We start from the raw sequence: 14,344 nt of genomic DNA on the forward strand, positions 1-14,344 counted from the left end.
ATTGAATCATTTGCTAGGAAGTCTGTTGAAGAGCTAAATCAAAAGCTCTGTATTTGAGTGTTGGCAGAGTAGCATTGGCTATGCTAACTCATTTGCATTTTTTGTGGCTACCTTCGAAGGTTTATCACAAAATGTAGATATTTTTAACGTCTGTTTACAACACTTTTTAAGCTTTTCAACCAGTATTAAGTTATCACTACTACAGAAACAGGTATCTTCATGATTAAAAAAAAAAAAAAAATACTTTTCTACCAATGGGGTGCAATCTGGTGAATTGTCTTTTTCTTGTGAACTGCAAATGTGTTTTTTTTCAATGATTTTTGACAATGTCTATGTTTTTTATTTACTCATTCCACATAGCAGTGCAGTTTTTATCTGAAATGTTTGTATAGGTCCAAATTCTCTAACTTGGTGTTGGAACCTGTTACAACTGGTAACTTTTAAACATTTTACCAAACTTATGTTAGTTACTATATATATAATCTGTATCACTGACTATTTTTCCCTTTATTTTGTAGTGATGTTCCAGGGCCTCAAGGGTCAGGATTTTTCACAGTTGATCCAGTCCTGACTTATGGCTGTGATGAAGTTTTACCACAAGATTGTATTCAATGCCAAACAGTTCTAGCTAAATGCTTAGGACCCTTTCACACATGGGAGAAGAAACTTCAAGTTGCAAGGGAAAGTGGCTACAATATGATCCATTTTACACCAGTACAGGTAAAGAAAAAATCTCTCGGCTTTGTAACACTTTTGGGAAGTAATTACCATAAACGGAGCTTAAATGGTATAGGTTTCATTTATTTATAAAATATATTACACAAGAAATTGTATAAAAATTCATTGTGCTGGATTGTGGAAGTATAGATCACAAATGAAGTTACTAAGTCATTATGAGTCTGCTGCAGAAAGTGGAAGAGCTGGCACAATTCCTTATTAACACTGACACTTTGGCATTTACACTGAGGTGACAAAAGCCATGGGATACCTCCAAATATCGTGTTGGGAGTCCTTTTGCCCAGCATGGTGTAGCAGCTTGATGTGGCATGGACCCAATATGTCATTGGAAGTCTGCTCAGAAATATTGAGCCATTGTACCTCTATAGCCAACCATAATTGCAAAAGTGTTGCCAGCACAGGATTTTGAGCACAAAATGAGCTCTTAATTATGTCCCATAAATGTTCAATGGGATCCATTTTGGGTGATCTGGATGGCCAAATCATTTGTTTGACTGTCCAGAATGTTCTTCAAAGCAATCGTGAACAATTGTGGCCTGGTGATATTGTGCATTGTCATCCATAAAAATTCCATCATTTTTTGGGAACATGAAGTCCATGATTGCTGCAAATGGTCTCCAAGTAGCCAGTACCCATATTTATTGCAATAAAGAATTTGATAATATTTGGTGAGGTTATCATGGATGCCGAATATGAATTAATCTGGGTGAAGTTAAGCATCAAAGGGCAGTCAAAAATGGTAATTAAATATTAAATACTTTTATAGACCACCTGGGCCAGGAGCTGTAGTGGTAGAGTGCTTCAGAGAAAAGTTTCAGAATATTGTTAATAATTTACCTGATCATGCCTGTGTAATAGGGGGTGACTTCAACTTGCCAGGTATAGATTGAGAGAGTCATGCTATCAAAACTGGTGCCACAGACAGGGATTTGTGCAACATTACTCTGAATGTCTTGTTGGAAAGTTACTTTGAGCAGATAATTAGATAACCAACTCAAGACAGAAATGTCTTGGACTTCCTAACAAAGAGATGTGAACTTATCAAATCAGTGATTGTAAACCTGTGATAGCAACTATGACTATGGGTATTATAAGGAATGTTTGGAAAGGTAGGAAAAACGTTTTGCTTTGCAAGAGTGATAGGATACAAATTAAGGATATATTAGAAGTAAAAAACAAATATTTAGCATTGAGGATGAAGATGTGGAGCACAAATGAAAAAATTCAAAAGCATCATTCAGTATGCCTTAGGCAAGTATGTTCTGAGCAAGGTCTTAAGGGATGGGAGAGACCCCCATGGTTTAATACCCATGCTAGAAAAATGTTACATAAAGAGAGCGAGCTTCATCGCAGATTCGAGAGTGGTCAAAACCTAGCAGACAAACAAATGCTGAAAGAAGTAAAAATGAGCATAAGAAGATCAGTGAGAGTAGCTTTCAATGACTTTGAAAGTCGAATTTTGTCAACCAATCTCACTGAAAACTGTAGGAGGTTTTGATCATATGTAAAATCAGTAAGCAGGCTAAAATCATCTGTTCAGTCATTCAGTGACCGTACAGGCACTGAAACAGAAGGTAATAGAAGGAATGCTGAAATACTGAATTCGGTCTTCTGAAATTGTTGTGCAATTGAAAATAGTAATACAGACTCTCATTTCAATCATCGTACAACCATCGAAATGGCAGATATTGGGGTAAATGATATTGGAACAGAAAAGCAACCATATTCACTTGGTAGTGGAAAGGCATCAGGACCAAATGAGATACATGTAAACTTCTACAAAGACTGTATGAAATAACTTGTTCCCCTTCTAGCAGCAGTTTATTGTAGTTCACTGGAGTAACAAAGAATACCTAGCTACTGGAAAAAAAAAATTGCAGGTCATTCTTGGTTTCAAGAAGGATAATAGAACATATGCACATAACTATAGGCCTACGTCATTGCAGTGAGTCGGTTGCAGAATTATGCAACATATTATATTTTATGCTCAAGAATTATGTTTTTGGAGAATGAAAATCTCTTATATAAAAGTCAACATGGATTCTGAAAACAGAGGTGACTGGATTCAACACTTCCTTGTAGATAGAACTCCCCATATCGCTCTTAATGGAACAAAATCTATAGATGTAAAGATAACTTCTGGAGTACCCCAAGGAAGTGTGATAGGACCATTACTGTTTACAATGCATATGAAAGATGTAGTAGAAAGGGTCAGAAGCTCTTCAAGATTGTTCGCATATGATGTGGCTATTTGTAAGAAAGTAGCAATGCCAGAAGGCAGTATTGATTTGCAAAATGACCTACAGAAGACTGATGAATTGTTCAGGCAGTTGACACTAAACACAAATAAATGTAACATATTGCATATACAAAGAAAAAGAAATCCTCTACTGTACAAGTATACTATTAATGACAAATTGCTGGAAACAGTATATACTATTAAATATGTAGGAGTAACTGTCCCAAGTGACCATAAGTGAAATGACCAGATAAGACAAATAGTAGGAAAAGCTGTTTCCAGACTGACATTCATAGGAAGAATTTTAAGTAAATGTAACTAATCTCCAAAAGAACTGGCTAAAAGGCACTTGTTCAGCCAATTCTTGAGTTTTGTTCATCAGTCTGGGACCCTTACCAGGTAGGACTGATAAAAGAGGTAGAGCAGCTTCAACAAAGAACAGTGTGTTTTGTCATAGGATTGTCTACAGGGTAGTGTACGAAATGTGTTACCAATTGTTTCTTTCACAATTTACGATGCACATTAGATATCCCGCTGGTATCTCTATAGCAGTACCAGCAGAGCTTGGAAAAACAAATGAATTACGAAATGATGTGTAATTCATGATACTGCTGCTAGGATACTAGTAAGCAGCAATGGCTGACAATGGAAGACTGATGACACAGCAATGATCAGCAATTGTATTACTTTTTCAAGAAATGAAAAGCCTTGTTGTGACTCAGAAGTGTTTTTTGTGGTGTCACCGCTAGACACCACACTTGCTAGGTGGTAACTTAAATCGGCCGCGGTCCTGTAGTACATGTCGGACCCGCGTGTCGCCACTGTGTACTCGCAATCCTAGCGCCACCACATGGCAGGTCACAAGACACGGACTTGACCTCGCCCCAGTTGTACGGACGACATAGCTTGCGACTAGACCTACCAAGTATTCCTCTCATTTGCCGAGAGACAGATTAAATAGCCTTCAGCTAGTCCATCGCTACTACCTAGCAAGGCGCCATGTGTATCATTGCTAATTGCTTACTACTATGCAAGAGATGTATTTCAACAAGAACAAGACTACATTAAAGTTAAGTATATTAAAATCTCTCTTCTTTTCTTTATAGTTTTCATCCAGTCTCCTGTTTCAGAATTTACGCCCGTCTGCGTTAGTTTCGCGTGCACCTAGCCACTCATTGTGTCGAGACCTTAGGGAATCGACACAACAATATTTTGGCGACGAGGATGGGATGCCGCGCCCACGTTGCAGTCTTTGTGTTATATTTGCTCTAATTTGCTTGTGTCATGGCTTCGCCGCATTCTCCAGATGTACTGTCCGACTTTTTTCGCTTGCAGAATCAGCAGACGCAGGCGTTATTGGAAGCCCTTGGACAGCTCGTCCAGGGTCAACGTGCGCTGCAAACCGATGCGGCGGCAGCCGCTTCTTCGCTACCGCAGCCACACAACGCTGTCGCACCGCCATTTAGGCCCTTCGAGGCCACAACCGAAAGCTGGACTGAGTGGGCCGATCAGTTCAACTTCCACCTCACTGCTTATGGAATTCAAGGTAAAGAGCGGCAGCCGTTTTTGCTTTCTTGTGTAGGTGTGTCTACCTACCGTGTGATAGTGAAATTGTTTCCCCGACGCGACGTCGCAACTCTGTCCTACGAAGAAATTTTGTCTGCTTTAGATGCCTATTTCAAAGAAACAGTAAATGTAGTTGCCAAACGGTATACGTTTTTTCGTACAAAACGTACGGCCGGTCAGACTAACAGGGAGTGGGTAGCAACTTTGCAAGGCCTTACTAGAGACTGCGCGTTTGCCTGTGAATGTGGCCTCCCATATTCAGATACTATGGTGCGTGATGCAATTGCACAGAACGTTTCTGATGTTCGCATAAGGGAACAGATTTTGAAGCTAGTTAATCCCTCCCTGCAACAAGTGATAGACATATTGGACAGGCAAGACACACTTGACTTTGCTCAGGAATCATTTGAAACTTCGCCAGCGGTGTGTCACGTTAATCGGCCCGCCCGGCCCGCTGCACGGGACGCTAAGCGGCCCTCGCGCCCGACTTCGCAGCGGCCGCCTAGCTTGCAACCACGTGCGCCGCGTACGCAAGCAACTGCAGTGAAATCTTGCCCGCGGTGTGCAACTAGACATTCGCGTGAAAATTGCCCGTCACGCCAAGCTATTTGCTTTTACTGTCACAAGAAAGGACATGTACAAAGTGTTTGCCAGAAAAAGTTAAGATCAGACAATCACACAAATTCCAGGCCCTTTGCTTCGCGCCGGAATCGAACCCAGGACAATCAGGCTCGTGGACCTTCGCCCATGGACATTCATGTAGTTCATTCCCACCCGTCCAGTGACACTTTAGCTACCAGTGACTGTGTTCGTCCCACCCAAAAAGTGCGTCGACGTCGCCGGAAATCCCGTAAAGTTGCAAGTGCTTCTGGACCTGTATCAGTTCAAATTGCACGAGACAGTCGCTCTTGTCGTCAACAAGACAATAAACTTTTTGTGGACTTAGACTTTGCAGGAAAAGTGATCCCATTCCAGCTCGATACCGGAGCTGCTGTTTCATTGCTCAATCACGACACATACAAACAACTGGGCGCCCCGCCATTGCGTGCCGCAAATGTTAAGTTAACTAGTTACTCAGGACAGCATATACCTGTGTTAGGACAGTGCAGCCTTATTGCAACATACAAGGGACAGACAAAACTTGTATCATTTTACGTTCTTCGTTCCTCTAGTGCAGTGAACTTGTTTGGTTTAGATTTGTTTCAATTGTTTAATATGTCTATTGTAAATCAGGTCCTTTCAGTGAATCAGACTGTGCCTTCCGCCAGTGTTTCTAGTCTTTGTGAAGAATTTGCAGACATTTTTGCACCGGGCCTTGGTTGCGCTAAGAACTATGAAGCGCATTTGGAACTGAAAGACAACGCGCAACCGAAATTTTTCAGAGCGCGCAATGTTCCCCACGCATTGCGTGATGAGGTCGCAAGAACATTGCACGATTTAGAATCTCAAGGTGTAATTGAACGTGTGCAGGCTTCTCTCTGGGCCTCACCCTTAGTAATTTTGCCAAAACCTTCCGGAAAATTGAGACTTTGTGTGGACTTCAAGGCCACTGTGAATCCACAACTTGTGACTGCTACTTTTCCTTTGCCCCGCCCGGAAGATCTTTTTGACAAACTGTGCCCGGGAAAATATTTTTCAAAATTGGACCTAGCAGATGCGTACTTGCAGATACCTGTGGACGAAGACTCCCAGCGCGTCTTGGTGGTAAACACGCATCTTGGCTTGTATCGCTTCAAAAGACTGCCATTCGGGTGTGCATCCGCCCCTGCTTTGTTTCAGCAATATTTACAAACTATTTGTGCGTCGGTCCCTACTGCTGCGAACTATCTGGACGATATTGTGATCTCAGGAAAGACAGAAGCCGAACATTTGCAGAATCTCCGAACATTATTTCAGGTATTGCGTCAGAATGGTCTTCGCTTGAGGAAGGACAAATGTGTGTTTTTTGCTCGTGACTTACCGTACCTGGGCCATGTCCTTAACGCCCAAGGTATCCATCCGAGTCCAGAGCACCTTCGTGCCATTCAGGACTTGCCGTCACCGCAGAACTTAAAACAGCTACAGAGTGTGCTGGGTAAGGTCACTTATTATCATAGGTTTGTGCGCAATGCTTCTTCCATTTCAGCTCCGCTTCATCGCTTACGCCGTAAAGGTGTTCCGTTCGTCTGGACGACGGAATGCGAACGCGCCTTTCGCCAGTTGAAATCGGCGTTACTTTCAAATACTTGCCTTACGCCATTCGATCCCCGAAAACCCCTTTTGTTAATGGTAGATGCATCGGATTTCGGGATCGGTGCTGTGCTTGCGCACAAGGATGGCTCGCATGATCGCCCTATTGCCTTTGCGTCCAAATTGCTCTCATCTGCGCAAAGAAATTATTCACAAATAGAGAAAGAAGCTTTAGCTCTCGTGTTTGGTGTTACCAAGTTCCATGACTTCTTGTATGGTCGTCACTTTACCATCATCACGGACCACAAACCGTTGACATCACTTTTTCATCCGAACAAGCCTGTACCTCCACGTACAGCGCAGAAATTCATTCGCTGGTCACTTTTTCTCTCGCAGTACCGCTACGATTTCTTGTATCGGTCCACTGCTAAGCACGGCAACGCTGATGCGTTGTCCCGTTTGCCTGTTGCTGAGGATAAAGCATTCGATTCTTCCGAACTTGCTTGCATGTTCATTGATTCGGAAGCCGATGACGTGGTCGCATCGTTTCCGATTGATTTTCGTCGTGTAGCTACAGCCACAGCTGCTGACCCTGTCCTTGCTCCCGTTTTGCGTTTTGTTGCTACGCAATGGCCCTTGTCCAAGTCACGGATCGAGGATCCTTTGGTTCGCCGTTTTTTTGCTCACAAGGAGAGACTTTTTGTACGACGTGGTGTTTTGTTGTTGCGTTCCGATAATCATCAATCCCGAGTCGTGGTCCCACGTTCGTTACAGTCCTCTGTCTTAAAGCTTCTTCACCAAGGACATTGGGGTATAGTGCGCACGAAACAACTTGCTCGTCAGCACTGTACTTGGTTCGGAATCGATGCTGCGATTACAAATATGTGCTCCTCTTGCGTGGCGTGTGCCGAACAACAATCCGCACCGCCGCGGAAATTCTTTGCATGGCCGAAAGCCACTTCCCCTTGGCAACGCTTGCACATCGATTTTGCTGGTCCATTCTGGAATGCTCGATGGTTGGTTGTGGTCGATGCTTTCAGTAATTTTCCTTTTGTTGTCCGGATGTCTTCCACGACGTCTTCTGCCACCATCCAAGCCTTGTCTGCTATCTTTTGCCTTGAAGGTCTTCCGCAGACTATTGTTTCCGACAATGGCCCACAATTCATGTCCGCAGAATTTCAGTCGTTCTGCAAGGCCAATGGTATTAAACATCTGACATCCGCGCCGTTTTCGCCTCAGTCAAACGGTGCCGCTGAACGATTGGTCCGGACTTTCAAGTCACAGATGTTGAAGTTGAAAGGGTCGCATTCTCGGGAGGACGCTTTGTTGCTCTTTTTGTCCTCATATCGCTCTCAGCCCCGCGATGGTCGCTCGCCGGCTGAATTGCTCCATGGTCGTCCTCATCGCACTCTGATGTCCTTGCTGCATCCGCCACATCAGGTTCCTGTGCAGCGGCAGACTCCTGCTTTTGCTCCTGGCGACGTTGTCTATTATCGCAACTATCGCGGTTCACAGCGTTGGCTCGCAGGGCGCATTCTTCGCTGCCTCGGCCGCGCGATGTATTTGGTTTTGGGGGCCTCTGGTGAGGTGCGTCGGCATCTCAATCAGCTGCGCCTCTGTCGTCGCCTGGGTTCTGCCGCTCCCCGTCTGCTTTCAGCGACGGAGCCGTCAGGTCAGCGCCCTGGGGACCCATCTACTGGCTCGCCTCATCCCCAGGTGTTACCGACGATGCCTTCCATTTTGCCTCATGGCGTCGCGCCGCCGCAGCCGCCGCCGGCGCCGCCCGCAGCGGACGCTTCGCTGCAACCGCATGGCGCCTCCCTGGGTCACGCGCCGCCGCTCGCTTCCCGTGACCAGCCGTCCTCCGCCATGGACTTCTTGCCCGCTCCGGACCAGATGTCGTCTTCGCCCGTCGGGTGCTCCGACCACATGGAGGTCGACCCTTCTGTCTCATTACGTGCGCATACACCTCATGTTGACGTGCACCCTGGACTAGGTTTGCAGGCGTTTCCTAGCTCCCCTCGGACCGAATGGCCGGGTGCGGGTGGCACAGCCTCGCCTGTTGTTAGGCTCCCCACCTCATCGCATACGTCAACATGGGGTCCTCCCCACGGCGGGCGGAAGCCTTATCTCACGACCGTTCGCCGATTTGCGGGGGAGGAATGTGGTGTCACCGCTAGACACCACACTTGCTAGGTGGTAACTTAAATCGGCCGCGGTCCTGTAGTACATGTCGGACCCGCGTGTCGCCACTGTGTACTCGCAATCCTAGCGCCACCACATGGCAGGTCACAAGACACGGACTTGACCTCGCCCCAGTTGTACGGACGACATAGCTTGCGACTAGACCTACCAAGTATTCCTCTCATTTGCCGAGAGACAGATTAAATAGCCTTCAGCTAGTCCATCGCTACTACCTAGCAAGGCGCCATGTGTATCATTGCTAATTGCTTACTACTATGCAAGAGATGTATTTCAACAAGAACAAGACTACATTAAAGTTAAGTATATTAAAATCTCTCTTCTTTTCTTTATAGTTTTCATCCAGTCTCCTGTTTCAGAATTTACGCCCGTCTGCGTTAGTTTCGCGTGCACCTAGCCACTCATTGTGTCGAGACCTTAGGGAATCGACACAACATTTTTGACAATAGTTTAACAGACGATGGGTCCCTTGCAAGAAGACCATCTACAGGTTGTATGGTAAATTTGTACAGGAAGGAACAGTATTGGAAGCAAAGCAATCTCGGCCTAAGCCTGTTTGTTTGCTGGAGAATATTGAAGCGGTACGAGTTGCTGTACAGAGAAGTCCTGGGAAATCGTGTAGAAAGGCAGCAGTGCAACTGGGAATATCCAGACGCTCCATTAAACACATTCTTAAAAGTGACCTCCATTTTTACCCATACAAGATGACCTGTGCACAGAAGCTCACTGAAGAACACAAGCAGCAGAGACTACTGTTTGCTCAGTGGGCAGAGAATAGGGAAGAAACTCTCAAAAACGTTTGGTTTTCAGACGAGGCGCATTTTCATTTAGACGGTGTGGTTAACTAACAAAATGTATGCTTTTGGGCCACTGAACAACAACATTGTGCTCCGAGGATTACAGCGTGGGCAGCAATTTCCAGTCACGGACTCATTGGACCCTTTTTCTTTGAAGAAACTGTGAACAGCGAACGTTATTTGAGCATACTTTGCAATAGCTTCATTCCACAGCTTCTTGCTACTGCCTTGCCCTTAAAACACAGTGGTTCATGCAAGATGGAGCGAGGCCACATACTGCAAACACTGTGTTGGAGTTTTTACATGAGCATTTCGACATGCAGATCATTTCACTCAGGTTTCCAGGTCGCTTCAATGACGGACAAAATTGGCCCCCCAATAGTCCAGATCTCAATCCATTGACTTTTTTCTTTGGGGGTCCCAAAATGTCCACGTGATTTAATGGAGCTCAGAAGACTTATTCTTCAAGCTTGCAGTGAAATTACGGAAGACGTGCCGTAGGGTAATCACTAACTTCAGTGTTTGTTTGAAGGAAGTTAGGAAATGAAATGTTGGACCTATTGAGCATGTGCTGAGTTAGAACAAATCTCCATGGATGGCTCTTCATTGTGTTATATGTTCCTTTCAGATTGTATTGACAATAAAGTTTATATTCAAAAACAAAATGGTAACACATTTCGTGCGCCACCCTGTAGTTGATGTGAGAGCATTACAGAGATGCTCAACAAACTCCAGTGGCAGATGCTAGAAGACAGATGTTGTGCATCATTGAGGGCTTTACTGCTGAAATTTCAAGAGAGTACTTTCTGGCAAGAGTCAGACAACATGATACTTCCTCCCACATACATATCACAAAATGACCATGATGAAAAAATTCGAAAAATTAGTACTCATACAGAAGCTTAATGACAATCATCCTTCGTATGCGCCATTCGCAAGTGTAACAAGGAAGGGATGTATCATTTAGTGGTACTAAAAGTACCCTCCACCATGCACCTTCAGGTGCATTGTGGAGTATTGATGTAGTAGATTCACCCTTTGTAAACACCAATAATTATATAACTTGAAGTACTATTTTGAGGTAGGACAAACTGATGTCTAAGATTTGTGTATAATTCATAGAATGAGTGCCACCTGTGGTTGACTCCTGTAACTATAACAAAGATATTACAATAGTGGAGTGTACAGATGTCAAAGATAAAACAATACTAAAGTGTGCAAGCCTCAAATTGAAACCAAGTTGAATAATACACAAGTTGAGATGTCATTCAGCTGTGCAGGCACTGATGTACCCTGAAGAGCCAGAGAAACTGGTACACCTGCCTAATATCGTGTGGGGTCCCCACAAGCACATTGGAGTGCCACAGCATTATGTGGCATGGGCTCGACTAATGTCTGAAGTAGCGCTGGAGGGAACTGATACCATGAATCCTGCAGGGCTGTCCATAAATCTGTAAGAGTATGAGGGGGTGGAGATCTCTTCTGAGACACATTGCCGCATTCCAAGGCATCCCAGATATGCTCAATAATGTTCATGTCTGGAGAGTTTGGTGGCCAGCAGAAGTGTAAAAGTGTTCCTGGAGCCACTCTGTAACAATTCTACATGTGTGGGGTGTTGCATTGTCCTGCTGGAATTGCCCAGAGTCCGATGAAATGCACAATGGACGAGAATGGAAACGGATGATCAGACGGGATGCTTACATATGTGTCACCTGTCAGAGTCGTATTTAGACATATCAGGGGTCCCATATAACTCGAAATCCACGCGCCACACACCATTACAGAGCCTCCACCAGCTTGAATAGTACCCTGCTGACATGCAGGGTCCATGGTTCATGAGGTTGTCTCCATACCCATACATGTCCATATGTTCAATAAAATCTGAAACAAGACTCACCTGGCCAGGCAACATGTTTCCAGTCATCAGGAGTCCAATGTCGGAGCTGATGGGCCCAGGCGAGGTGTAAAGCTTTCTGTCGTGCAGTTGTCAAGCGTACACGAGTTGGCCTTCGGCTCCTAAAGCCCAAATCAATAACGTTTCGTTGAATGGTTCACACACTGACACTTGTTGATGGCCCAGCATTGAAATATGCAGAAATTTGCAGAAGGGTTGCACTTCTGTCATGTTGAATGATTCTCTTCAGTTGGTGTTGGTCCCATTCTTGCAGGATCTTTTTCCGGCTGCAGCAGTGTCGGAGATTAGATGTTTTACTGGATTCCTGATATTCCTGGTACATTTGTAAAATGGTTGTAAGGAAAAATCGGAGATGCTGTGTACCATTGCTTGTGAGCCGACTATAACACCAGATTCAAACTCACTTAAATCTTGATAACCTGCCATTGTAGCAGCAGTAACTGATCTAACAACTGTGCCAGACACTTGTTGTCTCATATAGGTGTTGCCAACCTCAGTGCCATATTCTGCCTATTTATGTATCTCTATATTTGAATATGCATGCCTATACCAGTTTCTTTGAAACTTCAGTGTATTATCTTATTGTAATGAAAATAATGGTCACAGAGTCATAAAAACTTGGTAAAATATTTCCAATAAGTCATAAATTAATGCATTAATTTAAAAATATGTTTTCATAAAATCACCACCCTCCCCCCTTAAGATGAATCATTCCCACTGACTATGTTAACTACATCTAAATTCCTTGTGTATCATACTGATGTTTGGGTAAAAATTGCTACATTTCATGTTGAGAATATGAATTTTCAGTTAAAATCATGCCTATATTGGGGGTTTAATTGTCCTTTATTTGTACTTTCCTTCTCTGTCAATAATTAATGTGTGTACAGCCATTGTGTTATAAACACGGTAGAACAGAATAGAACCTTTATTGTCACATGACATGTCATGTACAGTCATTTGACTGAAATATTGGTGACTCACTGATGACTACAGTTGCATGCCTACATAGGAAGGGGTATACATAAACAGAACAGTCTTTCTCATGCAGTTTGCAAAAATCTTCCATATATTTACTTTTTAAATATTTCTCAACATTTGTTTCTCTGGTTTATAGCTTGTCATCCTTGACTTTGGGCTGTATTATGTTGCCAAGCTTCAAAGACATGTAATATGGGATATTTTCAAACAGTCTAAGTCTGTGACAAGGCAACATATAGTCCAATCTGTGCCTTGTTTATTGTATAAACAAAACTGTTTAATTGCTTCACTAAACAGTCCACATGATCAACCTGTAACAAGTTTTTGTTTAGAATAACTTCAAGACATTTAACATAGCTTGCAGTGATCAGTTCTTTGCCCTTATAATTTGACTATGATATATATGGATCAGAGAAAAACATTTAAACACCATGTGAAATGCATGCTTGAACATAAATGTGGCTGTTAGCCAAGCTTGCAAGTTGCACTGTCATATTTGACCACAAATGGCACCTGTGCAGTGTCCTCAATGTGTTGCAAGAGTCACTCAGGCTCAGAACAGTGTTTTGTGTAGTTATGAGAGCATTATGCCAGAACTAAGTAAATTCTAACCTGGGTAAATTGTTGGCACTCGTATGGTGGATACTTCCATAATCAAGATAATAGAAATGTTTGGTGTCTCAAGAGGTACCAAGTTGAAGATTTATACTGCATGCAGGGAAAGCAGAAAAACAGTATCCGCTGAGTCACAACAGGGACAAAATTGTGGGTTGAGTGATTGTAATTTATGGTCACTGAAGAGGATTGTGGAAATAATAATAATAATAATAATAATAATAATAATAATGTAGAACCACATCTACAGAAGTCACTCCAGAACTGCATGTTCCACTCATGAACCCTGTCAGCACCAAAACAAGACAAAAGGAGCTCCATAAGCTGGGAATTGCAGGGTGGGCTAGAATTCCAAACCACTCTCCAGAAAGGTGATTGCTGTAACAGGAAAAGTGGTGCCAAAGCCATAAAACCTGGACTATGGAGCAATGGAAGAAAGTTATTTGGTCTGATGAGTCTTCATTCACACTGTTTACAACCTAAGAGTGAAACATGGTGGGGGTTTGGTGTTGATTGGGAAGCCATATGCTATTCTCTGGGCTCCATGGGTACTCTGCAAGGACACATTAATGACAAGAATTATGTGGCCATTTTGGCTGATTCGGTCTATCTCATGGTGCAATTTTTGTTCCCCAATGGTGACGATGTACTCCAACAAAACACAAGACTGGTTTTGTGAGTACAAGGATGAATTGTCGCATCTGCTCTGGCTACGAACACCACAGCCACCAGATCTAAATGTTATTGAGCCTTTATGGTCTACTTTGGAGAGAAGAGTGCATGATCGCTACCCACCTCCATCCTCACTGGCTGAACTTGCCAGTATTTTGCAGGAAGAATGGGGTAAGACTAATTTTGAAACCATGCAGAACCTATATTTATCCGTTTTGAGATGACTAATAGCTGTTTTGAATGCCAACAGGTTTGCTACACCATATTAGTAATGGTAAAGTGTTGAGTTTGTGGTGTTTTCATATTTTTCTCCATCCCCTATATATTCAACAGTTTGCTTGGTCCTGAAATGAACACTTAGAGATTTTTTTAATGTTCAGTTTAATAGTTCTATTATTTATCTAAGTTTCAAGGTCTTGAAGAGTTTGTTTAGAACTCTGTGTTAATTCT

At 43.3% G+C, this 14,344-nt stretch overlaps 1 protein-coding gene across 5 annotated transcripts in view; it reads left to right on the forward strand.

The window, feature by feature from the left end:
- Positions 1-14,344, forward strand: part of LOC126248999 (glycogen debranching enzyme) — a 220,039-nt gene that overhangs the window by 75,173 nt on the left and 130,522 nt on the right. For all 5 annotated transcript variants that reach the window (XM_049950579.1, XM_049950582.1, XM_049950583.1 and 2 more), the window contains exon 4: positions 519-720. In XM_049950579.1, coding sequence (XP_049806536.1) covers positions 519-720 — 202 coding nt within the window. The remainder of the gene's footprint in view (positions 1-518; positions 721-14,344) is intronic.

Source organism: Schistocerca nitens, chromosome 3 (genome assembly GCF_023898315.1).
Source record: "Schistocerca nitens isolate TAMUIC-IGC-003100 chromosome 3, iqSchNite1.1, whole genome shotgun sequence".
Lineage (NCBI taxonomy): Eukaryota > Metazoa > Arthropoda > Insecta > Orthoptera > Acrididae > Schistocerca > Schistocerca nitens.